This window comes from Alosa alosa, chromosome 20, assembly GCF_017589495.1.
Source record: "Alosa alosa isolate M-15738 ecotype Scorff River chromosome 20, AALO_Geno_1.1, whole genome shotgun sequence".
NCBI classification, from domain to species: Eukaryota; Metazoa; Chordata; class Actinopteri; order Clupeiformes; family Clupeidae; genus Alosa; species Alosa alosa.
In genome coordinates, this window is record NC_063208.1 from 10,462,874 (window position 1) to 10,482,427 (window position 19,554).

Sequence of the window (19,554 nt, forward strand, 5' to 3'; positions counted from 1 at the left end):
CATTTTTGTGGTGCCTGGGAATTCATAAAATTGTTTAAAAACAAATACTGTCATAATGATGGCTCAAAAAGGTGTAATTGTTCAGGAAAAATATTATTTTACTTTAAAATATAAATAAATTGCAACAGTAATATGTTTTTAAAATGTTATAGTCCTCTGAAGCTAGGGGACAGAAAAGTGTGCGTTTCTGTAGAATGGCCCATAATTGTTATAATGTCCTGTCTAATAAAACTGTCCAGGCTCCTTTGGGCGAAACATGGGACATGTGGGGGGGACACTAGGCCTGAACAAAGTTTCTGGTGAGCATGAGAAGGTTTCTGGTGAAAAAAATGCTTGCACCTATGTGCCTTTAGGGGCTCCATAGAAACACAGGTCTGTGCTGTTATGTTTTTTTTTATATAAATCCCATGAGCATGGTATTTGAAAGACAGATTGTGGTGAAACATATTTATGTCGGCTTGTTCCACCACTTCCCCCATACTGGTTTGGTAGGTCTATGGTGGGAGATTAGGAGGAGGATTATTTTGCTGATGAATAGGCTATCCAAATGTTTCTAATATTTGGCTAGTAGTTTACGCATATTCGCATTCTTTGATTGTCTGCATCGATCTCGACCATAGATCTCGACGAACAGATGCTGACCATCATCCTTTGCGTTAGGGCGGAAGGAAGCTAACATCTGCAATTCCATGGCAACGCCGTAGCGCATTGAGAAAGATGTGCTAGCTAGCAAAAGAAGCAAAGAAAACAGGCACTTGTAGACAGCGACCTAGCATAGCTGCCAAAATACACGGTACTGCAAATACGTTGTTTGTTCTCTTAATCCAAATATTGTATTAAAAAGTTGTCTCCTTAATGTACTCCTTCATGATGAGTCGCACTCCAGATGCAAGAGCCAGGTAAGAGCACTAGCTTCTAAGTTAAAGATAACATTAGCATGCACGGTGGCTAACCTTAACCATCTGCTATGATAACTGTGTGCAACCAGTTGGCTCGCTAATTTTGTTCGCTTGTTAAGATGCGATTGAAGACTTTTGGATGTTTGGTTTGGAACATCTCCAGGGTGGAATAGTTTGAATCATTTTTCGAACATGCTAACTTAACATTAGCGCAGCACATAACGTTACGTTAACGTTATTTATTAAGCCATCCCAGCACAACTAACGTTAATATTAACATTGTTTTGCTGCTCCATGTCTTTTATATTTTCGATACTTATAATTAATACTGCACACTGAAAGGCGAAGAATAAATGAACGTTAACGTTACATAAAAACATTATGAACCTGTATCCTGTGTTATCTCTGCAGAGATACGCAGACGAAGCAAATACAAGATAACATCGCAAACACGGAGAAGCATTTTGGGGAGATGTGTCAGCTCTTTGCTGCTTATGTTCGTAAAACGGCGAGATTACGGGACAAAGCGGATCTTCTGGTCCAAGAAGTCAATCTTTACGCCGAAACAGAGACTCCAAACCTGAAGAGTGGTCTGAAACATTTTGCCAACCAACTCTCCCAAATCCAGGATTATCGTCAAGCAGAGGTAACTTTTTAATGCCCTCTAATGAAAAATCACAACATTGTTGAGTCTTCTAGCGTAAATGCCTTTTGCCTTTTACTTTAGTCAACTAAAATGAATGGCCACTGTCGTAAACGTTTCATCATTTTCAACAGGTAGAAAGACTCGAGGCCAAAGTCATAGAACCTTTGAAAGGCTATGGAACTGTTTTGAAACTTAAGAGGGTAAGTTCAAACACTTCTGGAAATACATGTACTTACATGTACTTACAATACTTACAAGACACAACTATGCAAAAATACCTCCTGTGTGTTTGCAGAGTTGAACACAAGAGGGCAGTATTTTCTCACACTCCATCATCTGCTTTTTTGTTAGGGCAGTGTGTTAAGATTTTCATTGTCATTTCCAGTTCTATTAATTGTCCCACTGGGGCATTATTCTTTCATTGTCTAGAGAGTTGAGTAAAATAAAAGTCGGGGAAAAAAGAGGTTTAATGATATGTCCTCGTTACCTGGATTCCATGTATTTATAGGAGGACCTGAAGACGACTCAGAACGCCAGAGACAGAGAGGCCAAACAGATGCGGCAGCTGGAGAGGATGAGACAGCGGAACCCCTCTGACAGACAGATCATTGTATCCTTCCAAAATTTCCAAGCTCTCATCCTCCCTCTCACTCTCCAAACACTCTAATATCTCTGTTTCCTTCTGCCTGTCTATTCTCCTCACACTCCATTACACAAAAGAAGTTTATGTATCCTCATAGCTCACTATGACAGCAATTCGGTTGTAGCCAGTAATCATATATGATTGGTATATTTCCGAGATGGTCCTGAATTAGAAAGATGCACTGAGCATAAAGTAACCTTTATATGGCTCTGGTTGGCCCCACAAGACTTCCTTTTTAACATTCCATATGTTAAAAAGGACCCCCTAAAACCCCCATAATTTGAACTATGGTCATTCCCACTAGACGTTTATGTAGTTCTGTGGCCCGGGTTGGAAACTGTAGGCTTAAGGGGGTGCTGTGGCTGCAGCAGCTGCACCACATTCAGATTCAAGTGCCCACGGGGACCCAGCTTTGAGTCCGACCCGTGGTCATTTCCCGCTCCGACCCAATCTCTCTCACTCCCACTCACTTCTTGTCACTCTTCACTCTCTGCACTCTCACAGTCTGAAAAAAGGCAAAAAGAAATGTAGGCTAAGAAAAGCTTTCATTGCCAATGCATTGCTAAAAGACACCGGTTAGCATGCTATTTAGCTTTTATCATCTCAAACTGGGCTGCTGCTAGTGGGGTTTCTTTCATGCCTTTAAGGTTACGTTAGTTAGCTTACCAGTTCTCGACCAATACTACATAGTGCTATGGACATGATCTATATTTTAAATGACACAGATTTCCTTGACACTCTTTCACAGTCCCAGGTGGGTGTGTTTTTGACATGGGTGATGTATTAATTCATTACACACACACACACACACACACACATATATACACACACACACACACTGTTCGGCCTTATGGAGCACGACTGGGCCCAGATGAGCTCTCTGTTGTGCTGTTGGGCATGTATTGTTACTCTCCATGGGAGGCCTCTGCTGTCGTGACAGCCTGAGCACCAGGTCCACAGAGGCTCAAAGGAGCTGTGTGCATGACTGCTATTGTGCTGTCGCTCTGTTATGACAGGCAGAGAGTGAGCTCCAGAGAGCCACAATGGACGCCACGCGCACGACTCGACAGCTGGAAGAGACGATAGACGAGTTTGAGAAGCAGAAGATCCGCGATATCAAGGTCACTGAAATACATACTACTAACACATAGGGAGAGAAAATTGAACTAAAGATTTGCACTGTAATGCCCCTCTCAAGTTGATACTTCATCCTTAACTGCCAATCTGGGCAACTATTTCTCTATTGAATATGTAAGGGATAATGGACTCCACGGTGGTCTGTTAACAGAAATTAATGCACGGTCAAGGTTGTAATGCGACTCGACGCGCAGCGGAGGTAAGTGCATTCATTTCTGTTAACAGACCACCGTGGAGTCCATTATCACGCTTATTCCACTGTTGCCACTTGCGTTGTGTTCATTTCCGGTTATAATTTAAATGTTTTAATCGCTAGAACTGTCTTGTTTGTAGAACTACTTTCCCCCGACACATTTCAACTAATGGACATACTGCCGTTACTAGTTCTAAATGGATGGTTGCTACGGCCAAAGGCCAGTCTGAGTTCTATCTCTCCCGTTGTCAAGCGGGCATATCCCATGATTCTGATTAACTTAAGCTTTGAAACATCGCTATTTTACTTAGCCTACATGTCATCCAACTAACTAAAATCCACCTCCGTCATATGCTACAATGTGGTTATGTTCTGAACATCTGTATTTTACAGCTTGAATGCATCATGACAGTTCATTTAAACTTCACAACGAGTTCAGCGAATTGATATACAAGTGTCATACGGCCAAAAAATGGATCTACTTCATAGGTGTTCAAATAACACAATGTTAACGGTCGTTCTAAATTACATAGGACAATGGGAAATTCAACCAAGCAGTGGAATAATAGTTTATATTAATTGCTTGAGTCTTCATCACCACTCATCATACTTTAAGTGACAATGCTGTCTTATTCTGTTATGCAGAAAGTGTTGGGAGAATTTGTGACTGTGGAAATGGCTTTCCATGCCAAAGCACTAGAGGTCTATACCGCAGCTTACCAGCACATCCAGAATGTGGATGAGGAGGGGGATCTGGAGGTAAGCGGGCCACTGCACCCAATCTAGGAGAAGGGGGGGGAGGGAATCGTAGTGTGCCATGTCCCTTGGATAGTAATGTGCTGGATCACTGCACACCATCTCACCCAGGGAATGGATAATTACATTGGGATCAATTAAAAAATCATGCAAAAAAATCAAATTTATTAAGCTATACAAAATGACTGATTTCACATAAATATGAAAAAAGGGTTTTAGAGTTGTAGTTAAACATGTTTAGAATTTCAGATCAACAAGACATGAGCATGTTGTTGCGAGTGAGGTATTGAAGATGGGGTAAAGAACCTGATTAGGAGAGTTTTAAAAATCAAGACTACAAAAAGCATTTGAACATGTCTATGTGAATCAGAAGTATGTCTTTTTTTTTTTTTTTTTTCTTGGAAGTTTTTAACCTGCCAACGTTAGTACCGTATGTGTGGAATGGCCTCTTCACCAGATATTTGTCATCACATTCTACTCTGAGCACCTGAGTTGCAAACACTGATGCCAGCCAAGATTCTGGCATTGTTGAAGCCGTTGACATGTAGGTGACAGGAGGAGCTGCCAGAGTTGTGGGGAATCCACGTACGTCTCCTGCCCTGTTCCTCATAGCAGACATTCTTATGCGGTTACTCGCCCCTCCAACCCTCCTGTGTGTATATGTTCGGAGTCTTTGAGGCGCGGTGACCTCGGGAGTCCTGATTTCTTTAGAAAGATTCCCTGACAATTGCGTTCTGCTCCGGTGGCGGCCACCTGGTCCAGCTTGATCAGGCAGAATGCTCTCTCTCTCTGGCAAGAGCCCTTATTTACCAGCCCCCACGATGATAAACCAAATCATTGCCTGGGTATCTGATTTCATGCTATGCTGCTTTGCTTGTTTGCCCTGTGAAATGCAGAATGGGGCTAATATAAATTACTATGGCACAAGCATGCAAACGGCACATCTGCTTTCCAATTTGCCCAATTTGCCCCCCCTTCCCACCCCCTTCTCTGTGCTTTAATTTCACACTTCAATACATCTAACCTGTGTGTGTGTGTGTGTGTGTGTGTGTGTGTGTGTGTTCACATGTGTTTGTACCTGTCCCTTTTTGAATCTGTATGTGTTTGTGTGTATTTGTGTGCTTTGCAGTGAAAGGTTGAAAAAGGAGGGAAATCATTAATACAGCTCATCATTAAATTGGCAATGATTCATTAACTCAGACTATGCTGTATGGTTGAGGTGTTCAAGGGTCATATCCAGTTCATGACGGTCTTTGAGCTCATAAAGAAGATTATGGTTTTATTTCTCAGGGAAGTTTCCTTTACTGAACGGCATGATGCAATTTTGTCAGCTGAGGTCATTTGTGGGTCACTTGGACATGACAGCTCCAAAAAGCTAAAGAGGAAAGGGTCTGCATGTTTCTGTGACAATTGAGGTTAAAAATATGCTGTTGCTGAGTTTATGTACAGTACATAGCATAATTTAATGTGTGCTAGATCAGTGGATCTCAAACTTTTCCCCTCAGAAAACTCACAGCTGTCCTAGTACCAACATTATGACCGGCATTAGAATACAGTAGCGTAGGCCAATTTAACTACTTTTTTTTACATTGTACATACTGTTTTGCACATTTTTTTGTGTCACTCAAGAAAGACAAAGACTAGTTTAAATTTAACTTCAGTGATCGCATGGTTAAGGAATTTTTATTATATATATTTTGATATAATTTGACGTGATTACTGTGTTTTTTCATAAAACATAATCTCAGAGACTCCCAGAGTACCACTAGAGAGAGTACATGTACCATCAGTGTACCACCACGCATACCACAGTTTGAGAACCACTGTGCTAGATTATTAAAGGCACCCTTAAAAGTTTTTTGACCTTAACATAACATTTTCAAAATCATTTTGATAGCACATAACCTCAAAACATGACAAATGGTACTTCTGCCATTGTCTGAGTGGCCCTTTGTAGACAATTACTAACCTACCAACTTTTAGTTTCGGGTAGGAAACTGCCCCCCTCCCCCCTCCAAAATCGAAACGCAAAAGAGCTGCTCTGCCAGGAATTCTACAGGAGATCTTTTTCTACAGACTGCTGACGGTACATTCCCTCAATATTGTATCGGAGTTATGTTCATACTTGGTTGCAAAAGGCGCATATTTAGTTTGTTTATTATTGCGTTTCTCAACCAGAGGGGGGCCCTGAGAGCAAATCTTGTTGAGGGTGCATTTAAACTCAATTCAAACAGATGAAAAGATAAAGATAGTTAATTCCACTCATATGATCAGTAGCACAATTTAGTTATTAGCTTTATTCTGGAGATGAAGGACGCTGATGTTACATTTGTGATGAATGCTGTATAATCAGAATTAGTTTCAGTATACCACAATTTATACATTTGACATGTTTGGGAAAATGAAAGCAGCAAAAACATTTTGCATGAAAAGATAAGCATGTTCAAAGAGAGGGGAGAGATAAAATGCACAGTCAAAATGACATACATGCAAGCTAAGCTAAAATGAAAAAAATACTAAATCAAATTTCAGAAATTAAAAAAAAATATGAGCAGGGCATTTTGAAGAAAATTAGGATTCATTCCAATTGACTTATCATGAGTGCATTTTATAGCAAAGAAAATTACCAATGACTGGTAGTTCACTTCCCTCTCAGAAGTCTTTATGATAAATCACATGTGCAATCCCCTCAAGTTGTACTGTAGCTCCAACTATAAATACCAATGACGTCATGGAGATTTTTTCCGGGCCAACTTCACATGGAATGCCCCAGGGAGCCCAGATGTGTCTCAGTGCCGTCCCACTGTTTCACGACTACCAACTAAAGCGGCGGAGCATACAGTTTCTCATCACTGCTCAACTGAAAAGTGACTAATGCTCCAAGCATCGCACCATTTTATAGCACATTAGGAGACTAGACTTTCAAGATTTTATAAGTTAGTCAAACTCTGTCTCCTTTTGTTACATTTAACATATTGTGAATATATAATGCGGCTTTTTGTGAATGGGATTCACATGACGCTCTCTGGGGAATGGAGGCTTAGACTGAGCAGCTCATTGACACCATTATGTGATTGACTTTACTTTGCCTGCAGTTTTATCTATTGTCATTATACGGCCCTTCACAATGCAAGTAGAACGCTCCATTGACTTGAATGGGATTTCCAAAAGTTCTACCGCTCATTATTTTCGTCTAAGGACCTCTAAATAATGACCGCTGTCAATGGCAACGGATTTTCATTCAAAAGTGAAGGCTGATCAGCTGTGTTCTAAAGAACGTTTGATTCAAGTTCAGTGTGTGTTGCAAACTATTTGTTTATCAGCAAAAGCCACAAAGAAACGGTAACAAATAAATGTAAAGAGACATATTGTGGAGTTTATTTTTTATTTTTGGCAAGTAGCCGTATAATAAGTGGGATAATGTATAGAACACCAGTCATTATTGGGAAAATAAGTCCCTTCAGGGCGAAGCAAGACCCCTCCGCTGGCGTGTCAGGGCCCAGTTCGCCCTGTCGGAACTTATTTTCCCAATAATGACCGGCGTTCTATACATTATCCCTTACCTATCATAGTTTTGCCAACTTGCATGCGGCTAGGTCACTCCAGACTTTAGTTAATATCTACACAGTCCTCAAAGAAAGTGGCTTGGAGGTCATTTCATTGGCGGTTGGGCTATAATATCAACATTCTTTTTCCAGAGTTCTTGTCAGACTATTATCTCCAACTAATGGGTGATGGATGGCACTACAGAACATCTCAGCTTCATTGGTAATGATTTAAGATGTTTGGACAGCAGGTGTTAAAATAGCTGCTGTTGTTTGTTGTTTTGGCAGGTGTTCCGCAGCATGCTGCACCCTCCTGACTCCCTCTCACGCTTAGACATAGTCCAGGCCAACACCAGACGCTCCCTAAACCAGACCGGCTCCAGCCTGGGACGATCAAGCAGTCTGCAGGTGAGACATGGAGAGCCATTTCTGACACCTGAAGGTTAAATTCATTCAGAGGTGGGCTGGGAAGAAATAGAGTAACCACACATCCTGGGATTTTTTAGTCCACTCTCTGGACGAGACATTGAAGAAACAAAGTGAAATCTGTAGGTTCGGTTGAGTGAGGGTTAAGGACATGGCTTTAAAGGTGGGTTGGTATGCTGACTAAAACATAGCAACAAACTAAACAGTAGCAACATGATTACAATCCCCTGCACTACACAGAGCCTCATAGCCAGTGACAGATTCAAAGTTCAGCCTAATAAGAATGACTTATCAGCCAGCACTAGTGGTGTCATTTGGCAGCTGTTCATCCCGAAAAACAAGCAAATGCCCATGCAATAAAATATGATTTGTTGCGGCAGAGATACCATTGGTGTTATCCCAACTGTTTTTATTGTCCAGAAGGATTTATATCTCTTCAACATACGATATTTGCTCTGACTGACTAAAGCTTGCATTCACATTGTATTGTTGTTGAGTGTATTCAAATAGGTCGCCCTGACACTGCATTGAGGCTATGGAAGGGTGTTCACTGAAACATTCAGGCGGAACTGCCAAAGTCATACAAAAAAACTGTTACTGTATGTCACTCAGCCTGTAAACTAGAGGTCGGGGGAAAAAATCACATGCCACAGAGCACGGTGACATAAGCTGTAACGAGTTAATGTTACAAAATGAACAGCGCAGAAAAATGAAATCTGTACACGAGGCTTCTTTAGGGGTTTGTCTGCTCTTTGCCTGCTCGTGGAAGGCATGGAGGAGTGAGGAATCAGGCTCTGCAGGTTCAGTGGTTAGTGCTCACTTGGTAAATTGTAAGTGACGGTAAGAGAGGTTATAGGGGGATTAGGCTCATGTGAGTCATATGCACTTTGTCTGATCATTGAAATCCTTGTGCATTCAGGATCCAAGGGAGGAGAGGTATGATCATAATCATGTTACTGAGAATCATACGTCAATGTTGGGAATCTCTTGGGTTATTTAAAGAGTTGTAAGTGTCTGACTTTTGGAATGTGTTGGACTTTTGGACCCAGAAGTGGGAATTTCCAGAGGCGACAGTATGATGGATGGGAATGTAAAGATTCATTCACAATATTTGCTCCACAATATTTGGACACAATTAGATTTTATTTTATTGTGATTATTTACATTTATTTACATGAATATGGCAATATTCATTTATTTATTCCTTTTTGTGTTTGGGTACTGGGAGTCTCTGCAGCCATTTTGGTATGGTGCATTTGTTTTCAACACTTGCTTTCTTTCCAGTTTCAGTTGTGGCACCTTGTTCACTTTAAAAAGCAAAGTTATACGTAGAGTAAACATATGTACCAAAATAAATTAAAATCATTATTTATAAATACTGTAGATAAATATTGATGTCTCTAATGTAGACTGAATATTTATGTTGACATATATAGTAAATGGATAGCTAGTGATGATCTATCATCATGTCGATTGATTTAATTCTTATAAGAAAATCTTTGCTATGATGCATCATAGCATGCTAGGTTGTAATGGACATTCCAGCAGTAGGCTAAGTGCATCTGAATGCTGTTGATTAAAACTAATGAGTAAGTCATTAACGTCCTTTCCAACCTTTCCATTGTTACTTCTGAGGCTTGTTTAGCAGAAGTTGAAAGAGAGCATTTACCACCCTGTCAACCAACCACTCAGCTTTACAAATGACATGTTCATTTGACACTTGGCTCTCCCCACGCTGTAAACCGACCAACCCCTTCCTTCCTCCCTCCCTCCCGAAGAGATATAGGCCTATTAATCATAAAGACAAATGGCTAACTGGTACACCTACCAGAGTCTGCCCTGAGGGTGATAGTCATATTCATAGTAGCCTACCTGTTGCTTTCACACAGATCAGAGAGAACTCTGCCACTATCTCAGCTGTAGTGGAGGAAGACTGGACAGCGATTGTATTTCATTTAGACAAGCTAGCCGCACACCCTCAAAGGGAAAGGAGTTGTATGTGCTGTGTACTCAGTTTGGTGGAGACGCCATAGCATGTGGCGTTATTGATTGTACTTCGAAATGAGTCTTTTAGGCAACCCATACTTAGTTAAATGTTTGTTGTTTGAATTACAAAGTGGGTTTTGGTAGAATGTCTGCATTTTATAATGAAAAAGTAAATCAGTGAAGATAATATTTCAGTATTCTGTGTCATATCGGACAGAATATAGGAAAATGGTTGTCACACTGTCTCAAATTTTGCTCAAAGTTTGTCAACAGAATGTGTAGGTCCGTACACTAAGACTTAAGAATATTTTTGTTAAATTCCATTGTTTCTATACATTTTTCACCCTTGTTTTTATTATTATTATCATTATTATTACACTTTTAAAAAGTGACGCTTTTGTTGCCTATGTTTGGGGATTAATATCTTTAAAAGTATTATTTCTTGGCCTGCCAAACTAGAATGGAAGCTAGATCTCAGTATGACGAGACTATTAAAAGTTTGTACTGCATACTGTTTTTTGTATAAGGCACTAGATTTGTAATATAGTGCAAAACTAGTGATAGTGTGGGTCTTGTCAACTCATACTTTATATACCCACATGACAATGACATTAATCAATATTTTGTCTGCTAATACAATACTTTATTAATGTTGTGCCAGGATTTAAGGACAAATACTAATCATACGTGGAGACTAAATCATACGTGGGGTAGCTAACAGGAACACAAAAATCTATGTGGGAATAGTTCAATGTATAATAATTTAGTTTGTGAAGTACCAATTTTGTACCATGTTTCATTCATAGATAAATAGTCGGTAACACTTTACTGGACAGTATCGACATAAGAGTGACATGACACTCTCATGAACACATGACACTGTCATGCCACGTAACCCCTAACCCTAACTCCAATCCTAACCCTAATCCTAACTCTAACTCTAACCGAATGACACTTATTGACAAAAGCGTTATGTCCTAAACGTTTATGACTTGTTTATGACACGTTCATGACAGTGTCATGTCACTCTTATGTCGATACTGTCAAGTAAAGTTGGCATCGTTCATCATTCACTACATTGCCCATACATTGGGCAGCCGTGGCCTACTGGTTAGCACTTCGGACCTGTAACCGGAGGGTTGCTGCTCACTGCTCCCCGAGCGCCGCTGTTGATGCAGGCAGCTCACTGCACTGGGATTAGTGTGTGCTTCACCTCACTGTGTGTACACTGTGTGCTGTGTTTCACTAATTCCCAGATTCCCGGACCAAATTTCCCTTGCGGGATCAAAAGAGTATATATACTTACTTACTTATACTTATACATTGCACAACTTCCCACATAGATTTTCATTTGCCTTCTAGCTAACCCACATACTATTTTGGTCATTTCCTTGTTTAGTTCATATGGTTGGCCATTAAGAATACAATATATAAAAACAAAATAATGCCCAAACATTGCTTCCCAGGCTGTAAATCCAGGCTCTTTTTCAGGCTGTAAATCATATCAAGGGCTGAAAAAAATACAAATTCATAGGTTTTGAACAGAAGTATTTTGAATTTGGGACCCATGATAAAGACCAGGTTTGAACAAAATCTGAGACAGATTTATTTTAGATTCAGTAACAGCCTTATTTGATTTGACGCAGAATGACAAAAGCAAATTTGTTATTGTTGTATTTTTTAGGGAACACTTCAGTTAGGTTCTCAATAATAGTATTGCTGTATGACCATGGCTTGTCATTATGGCACTATATCCATGGATTCATTCAGAAAGCCAATATGTTAAACCATTGAGGCCACTGTATTTAATACCCACTGATTCCTCCCATTCCATTATGTTGCCTGTAGTCACTGTGATTGTGTCTGTTGATGTCACCAAGGCCAGGCTTGATAAATATCAGCAGATAAACAACAAACTCTTTCTCAACCTCCCGTCTAGAGAGATGCTATCTGAGATGCAAAGATATTCTGGCACCAGCATTCACGTTTGCAAATGCCTCTGCATTTCTACCTTAACTGACATTTGAATCTAAAAAAATGTTTGCAGCACTAGATCATCGTCTAATAATACTAGATACAAGTAGTATGATAGATACTAATTGACCGCACTGGAAAGTAATTACTAGAGAAGGATGGGAATGTAAAGATTTTAACAGTGTACACAGCTAAGACACCCACCCAAATTCATCACCTAAATTTAACTGTCCTTATGACCACTATACCTTCAGGCCCCAAGCAGACAAAGGCAGCAAGACGATGAGGAAGATGATGATGATGACGACGAAGACGAGGATGACGACGAAGATCTGGAGGAGGTAACAGATGAGGAAGACTAGCCCTGGACACACAGACTTTATTTTGGTACCATAGATAGTGTTCGTCTTAAATCATTGGGGAATGGACATTTCCAAAGAGCTACAGTGTTTTCTTTCTTTCAATAATAAATTCACCTAATGAGTGTGATATTATTACAAAAGATGGATGGGGGACTAGATGTGTTCCATTAGTGCAAGTAGAGATTGTCTACACAGGGCCTTTAAATGCCTTGAATTATGATTTTACAAAGGGACCATTTGTATTTGACTAAAGCATTAAATGCTAGGTCTTTAATGTAATTCTTATTAAAATACAGATATATTTTTAATCATTCTCATGTTTACATTAACACTAAATGCCAAACAAATAGAGTTTTCTATTAAATTTGACAATATGTTGTCTTAGTGTCACATACAGATTGTGAAGCCGTAACCATGTAAATAAACGTTTCTATGGGAATTTCTCTTATCGATGTTATTGTGCGCACATGTCTTGGTGCAAAGCCAGTAATCACAATATTTCTTAATAAAAATGGAGGGCTTTGCAGTCATTCTGACCACAGCCAGTGTTCCCTTCCTCTATATGTGTGCGTGGCAACTCGTGCGGTTGTGTGTGTGTGTGTGTGTGTGTGTGTGTAGTGCTTATATGTGAGTTCCCCATCATCATAATTGTGTCTCATGACATCCCTGCCAATCATGCATGAGTCAGACCCATCCATCCCATTCCACCAGCGCCATGGTGACTGGCCCCACCCCCTGGGTCTCCTCGGAGGCTGATAGGCCAGACGGTGAAGCGCACAGGCAGCATGACGCCACAGTGCTGCATCCAAGCCAACAAACCACGGGGCAGCTCCACAGGCTGAGCAAAGACATGTTGCTAGTGCAGTAAAACTGACTGGGCTGTGGTCATGTATGCAAGGGACGGACACACACACACACACACACACACACACACACACACACACACACACACACATATAATACACATTTAAATGACTGGTTTTGTGGTTTGTTTGAGAGTCAAACAAACCCCTAATTGCTCTACAGGCGTGAGTCATCTGCGCTATGTGTGCGTGTGCTTGTGTGTGTGAGTCAGAGACTGTATTCCAAGCTCTAACCATGAACTCCTTCGTTATTTCCACATAAATACAGAGAGAGCAGTGACTAGAGAGGACGGGTGACTGAGGACAGATTGTTGGGTGGACATGGCGAGGCTTCATCTTCCTCATCTGATGAATGTGAATTCTTGTCGTCACTCTTCCTCAAGTGGGACATTAGCCATGCAGTGGGAGGATGTTGTCCTCTGCCACAAAATGACCGATATCTAATGTGGTTGAGTGGCTTTGTCTGGCCCATTTGACCACATCCTCTGCCGGCTGTCGGTAATTACTCTTGCTGATATACTTACGGTCAGAGGAGTCATGAATTTACATTATGCGGAATATGCTGATTCAGATAGAATGCACAAAAAACAAAATGAGGAACCATAACCACTGTTTCATGTGATGGCTCTTCTGCTGTCATGCAATGCAAACCATCCAAAAACCTCTCAAGGGCAGGTTGAAATCTTTAGCACAGTGGTTCATCTGCTTGGCTGTCAGTAGGGGCGACATCCTATGAGGGCTCATGTTCAGTGGAAAACAGTGGTTCTGGCAACCTCCCTCCACACCCTTTGAACCTCAGCTGGCTGCGGTTCCATCCATCTGGAGTTTATAAGAGCTCTCCGTTTGCTTTTCCACCGACTGCAGGATTAAACAGGATGAGGACAGCTACCGAGCGTGTGCGCTCAAATAAATGAGTTACTACACTCGCTTGTCACGCGACAAGAGAGTTTGTTTTTCTGAATGAGAGAGATGAATGAAATATCAAACTTCTCTTTTTAAAATCTCTTAAAATGATTTTAGATATCATTATGTGCAACAAAAAGAAGGCAAGAGCTGTAGCTTTATGGAGGTCCATGTGGTCACCTCCCTGCTGGCTTGGATCAATCAGGTCTGGACAGAGAGGCCAGAGAAAAGGATTCCCCTCGCTCCTCTGACTCACTCCCAGGTCCAGGCAGTTGAAGGCCCTTCCATGTAAACCCCCATTAATTTGAGGCCAGATCTGACCGGGGATATGGCTTTTCAGAAGAGGGGCAGCAGAACTGGAGCGTGAGTCACGGTGAATCATTAGCCTTGCGAAAGTGGTGGAGGAAGCTGCAGGGTGCACTCTTATGGCTCGCTCCCTCACTCGCCTCGCTAGCACACGCCGCATTTTCCCTCTTATTTACATTCTAGGAACAGTGCAGCTCTAGTGTGTTTCGGGGATTCTCTCGCAACAGGGTAGCAGGTGAGGGTGTCCGGTCACTGACCTGTTTTTATTATCTACTGACTGGTCAGTGTTGACACATTGACCAATTGCAATTCACAATTTCCTTCATACACATAAGCCTACACATAAGAAAATACAAGACATCTTTTGTCTGTTTATTTTCAATAACACATTGGCAAATAACCATATTGTGAAAGAACAACCCACATTTCAGCATCTGTCAGCTTTAATTATGTTGAAAAATAAAACGCTGATTTGCATGCAGCCAGGAAAGCAAACTCAGTGTGTCCACACTGAGCCGGGAGACTGAAAGTAGCAGGACCTGATATCCAGGTTGGTTTCCCCTGCTTTGATTGCCAAACTGCCATCGGCCTGCAGTCTGTTTCTGCTAATGGTTTCAAAATCCCAGTGCTGAAGTGGAGCAAGTGCGGCAGAAAGCCTTGCGCAAGCACCGCTTATCTTCATCTGGGCTGATTTGAACTGTCAGGCAGCAGGCCTCCAGGCTGCTCAGCTCACCGCCAGCACCGAGCACAGGCCCTTCGCCTGCCACCTAACACTGGCCGTGACGCACGCCGACTTCCAGCTGTGTGTGTGTGTATCTGTATGTCTTTTATGGATGGATGAATGTGCGTATGAGTGTTTGAGTAAATGTGAGTGTGCAGTATCTACGTCTGTGTGAGGCTGTTTCGTTATTTATTATTTCATTATGTCCTTATTACGTATCAATAAGGACAATTTGCGTACGTATCAATTTGCTCCTGCCAGGTCAACACACAGGTGACAGTTTGTAAGTTATACAAGCCAATTTAAGACTTATACACATAAACCCATACACGTGAACACTGTACAGGAAAGATATGTACTGTATGTCCTTAACTTAACAGTTATTTTGCCTTTCATTAATGGGACCGTTGATGGATGTGTGCTGTGTTCATACATGTTTTTGACGTTTCAGTAGCCTATGTTTTCCCGGATCTTAGCATTACTTATTCAACATCTCAGACAACATTACCTCCACTCACGCAAATAAAGCCACAGAGCAAATTTGAGAGAAATCGAGCCGACTCTGCCAACATGAGCCAACAAGCTGTGGGCTTCTGTGATAGGCTGGGGTGGGTCTTATAAAGCTCTCTGCAAGAAGGCCCCCCAGGGATGGCCGTGGGTGTCTCGGGGGGGAGCCTGTCTAAATGTGGGGGGGAAATTAGAGTCTGAAACTGAAATGTGAAACTCGGGGAGCATGGGGCGGGTCGAAGGGCTGGAGTACACGCAGAACGCTTCGCTGACAGGGTCTGAAGCAGATGTGTAAAGAGTCCACTCAACATGGGAAATGTTGTATGCACATTTGTGTATGCATGTGTATGACTGTGGGTATGTGTGTTGCTATTCTGTGTGTGTGTGTGTGTTTGTGTGTGCGTGGGTGGAAAGGAGTTGAGCAGAGGGCATTTAAGAATGAGCTCAGGCCTGTCAGAGTTTAAATGATGTGAATAAATCCTCTGCATTCTCTACAGTAACGTTTGCATGCGAATAATATGCGAGAGTGTGATAAACTCGCAGCAGGTCAGAGGGGAGGGGAGGGTGGTCTTGATGAAGCATCCCAGCCAGGGGGGGGACGTCAACAGGGAGCCCGGCTGACTGCACAGGGGGTTCCATCGTGAATCACAAGACAGACCACAACACTCTCATTTTGTGTGCAGGGCTGTGGCTGCAGATAACAGCTCTTACTTGACAGTGCCGGGAACAGTAATATGACAGGGGCTGACAGATAGCTAGGTCTAAGAAGAGGACACTAATTGGGGAAATCCCTTAGGATTCCAGAACCCTCTGAAATTCCTTTGTTTTGTGTCTGCTTTGCTCAGACTGGGGGGTACTGTGTATATTTTTATAGACGTGCAAGCAACAGGGTATTTCCAAGCTATAAATCATCTACCCATGGTTTTCAGTTTGAAAGGAAGGTGTAATTTCTTGAGGTGGCAGGATTAAAGAGGAAGAATTCTCCTTCCTGTTGGCACGGTGTGGCTTCTTCCTTCGGAAGAGACTCAGGCGATACCTTTCACACAACAATCAGACCTGGGAGTGGATACAGACCTCTAAAGAGAGGGAGAGAGAGAGAGCAAAGGATTTTCTGTGTTGACTGGGCCGTGCTAAACTGACACACTGGCACACGGCCGTGTGTGAAGTGTTTCCCAGCATCCCCCGCACCAAGTGCAGTCCATTAATGGGAATAAACAGAGCAGACTTTAATCACCTCAGTGGCAGAGCAACAGTTGTTCTGTGACAGCAATGGATTGTGGGAAGGAAGGATACAGGCACTCACGAAGGGCTTTGTTTTGGAAAATGTGGCAAGTGTTGCCATGGAGCCAGTGTTTGATCCCATGGTAATTAGCCAAGCCCATTGATTGCACAACACTTTCCCCATTGGCTTGCCCAGTCACCTCTTCAAACAAGAGCAGGCGGCTGTTTATGTTTATGGTATCTGCCGTACCCGAACAGGGATGGCTCTGCGGTCAGCCAGCGGAAGACCGGGCCATTCATTTTTGTGTTTCTTCTGCCACTCTGAGCCCCTTGATTGGACATTACATAGCACTTCTTTCAATTGTACATGGTGTTTATGAAGAGTTGCAGATGCTTCACACATACAAACTCATTTAACAGGTCACACACATTTGTTGTATAGTCAGCAAAGTCAGTGTTGAGTTGTTGTTGGCTGAGACCACAGATGGTGGAGTGAAGTTCACACACTTCTCACATGAGGCCATGCAAAGGCCATGAGACTGGAGGGTGGTGGGGAGGGGGCTCAGGGACCCCTGCAAATCCCCCCATGTCACGTTAACCATCACAAGCATGAGCGGCATGAGAGGGGGGGGATTACCACCTAATATATACATACCTCAGACAGCCTATAGAAAACCTTGGGATTTTATGTCTTTACATTACTGAAACCTAACCCTATTGCGTGCAAAATAACATCTTATGCAAAGGAAGGGATTATCATGATGCAATCAAGCAGCATTTTCCAATAGATGTACAGAGGTCTTATGTTACTCCATAGTGTAATTTTATAATCATTTAAAACCATTGACATATGGAGCTCATTGTAAAGACATTATTTGCATTTCTGTGGCAGGGGTCTTGTGTAAGTATAGCTAGTGGAGGGAAGTTGGATGTGTGTGAGGGGCTGTGTGTGTACCAGTGTTTACTGTGGTCTGTTGTGAGGGCCATTTGAACAGGGTGGTTGAACAGTTGTGCAACTGGCCCATTTGCCCAAAGCAAATATGAGCCTTCTGAGAAGGGGGGGATCCATGTATGTGTGTTGCTGTATTTTTTTCCACTAGTGTCGTTGGTTTTTAATCTCCTTCGCTTGCACAATTTTCAATTCGTTTGAAACCCAACATATTGTGCAACATTTTGCCTTGATAAAAGTTTACTGCAGACCAAGGTATCTTAACCTCACCAAAGACCATTTTGTTAAACCACCTGTGTTCCGCTCTGACTCACGATGACTGCCTTTGTGGTCTATTTTCTATTCTCTATTCTTATTGATGAATGTATCCTTCTTTTGCAGAATAACTCGTCACTACTCGTAAAGGTCAACACATTGGCAAGACGAACATTAGGATGGATATGGATGTGTTTTGTAGGCGGAAATAGGCTTGTAAAGACCTGTGCTGCTCTCTGAAGCATTCCTTAAGCACCAGAACACCTTGATTGAATCCAGAAATTCACTTAGAGTGACACTGGGCAGAATGGAAACACACATCTCATTTAAATTCTAATGTTACGTGACGTTCAATCTTTTTTCAATCATTTACAAACCTGAATTCAAATTTAAACTAGATATGTTAGCATTCAAACTGTAGAGTACAAACGTGTGCCTTAAGAGGCATGCAAAGTGATTTTTCACAAAGCAACAAAGAAATGGAAGGCATAGGACCAAAGAAAAAAGCTGGAAGTGTACGCATATGTCAACCATGGTCTTTTGGGGCTGTACCTCTCTCATCAAACTTGTGTCACTTCCATAAATCTATGATTGGGTGACCGCTTGAACCAAAAACGCTGCCAATAGGGTGTTGATCCCTGGGGACACGCTAGGAAACATTGGAATCAGACTACTGGGAATTCCATGTTTACATACTGGCAGCGCCTGTCGTGATGTCAGAGCCGAGTAAAGGCACAGTCCCACGAGGAAGTGTTCACTCCGGGTCATAGCACAGACCGGAGGGACTGCTTTTCATCCCTTTCGAAACCTGACAAAGTTTCTCCAAACATGTCTTCCTCCCTGGAACATATGCTGTATACACGGGATGATAATTTTTACCAGCACTACCTCTGGCAAAGCTTGAGCTGAAACAGCTCTGTATACAAGATTAACACGAGAACAAAGGGGAGATGCCGGGGCTTTGGACAAGATTCTGAAAGCCGGTGATGGTTTTGCGTGCACGGCAGACATTCCAGACCCTCATTTGTCACTTGAGTCACGCTGCCATTTAAGCTTTTGTCTGAGCCCTGATGCAAAAGCCATGCTACAGTCTCGGAAAACAGAGTCGCCTTTGAATCGCAGTAAATTTGAAATTTAAAAATGTTCTTTGGGCATTGCGGTGATTAACGTTGAGACCACACACACAGAGACACACACACACACACACCACACACACACACAAACACACACACACACACACACACACACACACACAAATGCGG

At 42.0% G+C, this 19,554-nt stretch overlaps 1 protein-coding gene across 1 annotated transcript; it reads left to right on the forward strand.

Moving 5' to 3' along the window:
- Positions 1-527: 527 nt before the first annotated feature.
- cibar1 (CBY1 interacting BAR domain containing 1) lies at positions 528-13,097 on the forward strand. Its single transcript, XM_048229889.1, has 9 exons — positions 528-899; positions 1,311-1,545; positions 1,677-1,745; positions 2,054-2,155; positions 2,937-2,942; positions 3,205-3,309; positions 4,164-4,277; positions 8,108-8,227; positions 12,460-13,097. Exons 1-9 carry the CDS (start codon positions 856-858, stop codon positions 12,565-12,567), a joined length of 903 nt encoding a protein of 300 aa, XP_048085846.1. The 5' UTR covers positions 528-855; the 3' UTR covers positions 12,568-13,097.
- The last annotated feature ends 6,457 nt before the right edge of the window (positions 13,098-19,554 follow it).

What these genes read in the sequence shown, in the direction of transcription:
- cibar1 (XM_048229889.1), top strand. Translation starts at nt 856, where the DNA reads ATGTACTCCTTCATGATGAGTCGCACTCCAGATGCAAGAGCCAG. An exon ending in CTGTTTTGAAACTTAAGAGG is followed by an intron (nt 1,746 to 2,053) that starts GTAAGTTCAAAC and finishes ATGTATTTATAG; the next exon opens with GAGGACCTGAAGACGACTCA. An exon ending in AGAAGATCCGCGATATCAAG is followed by an intron (nt 3,310 to 4,163) that starts GTCACTGAAATA and finishes TCTGTTATGCAG; the next exon opens with AAAGTGTTGGGAGAATTTGT.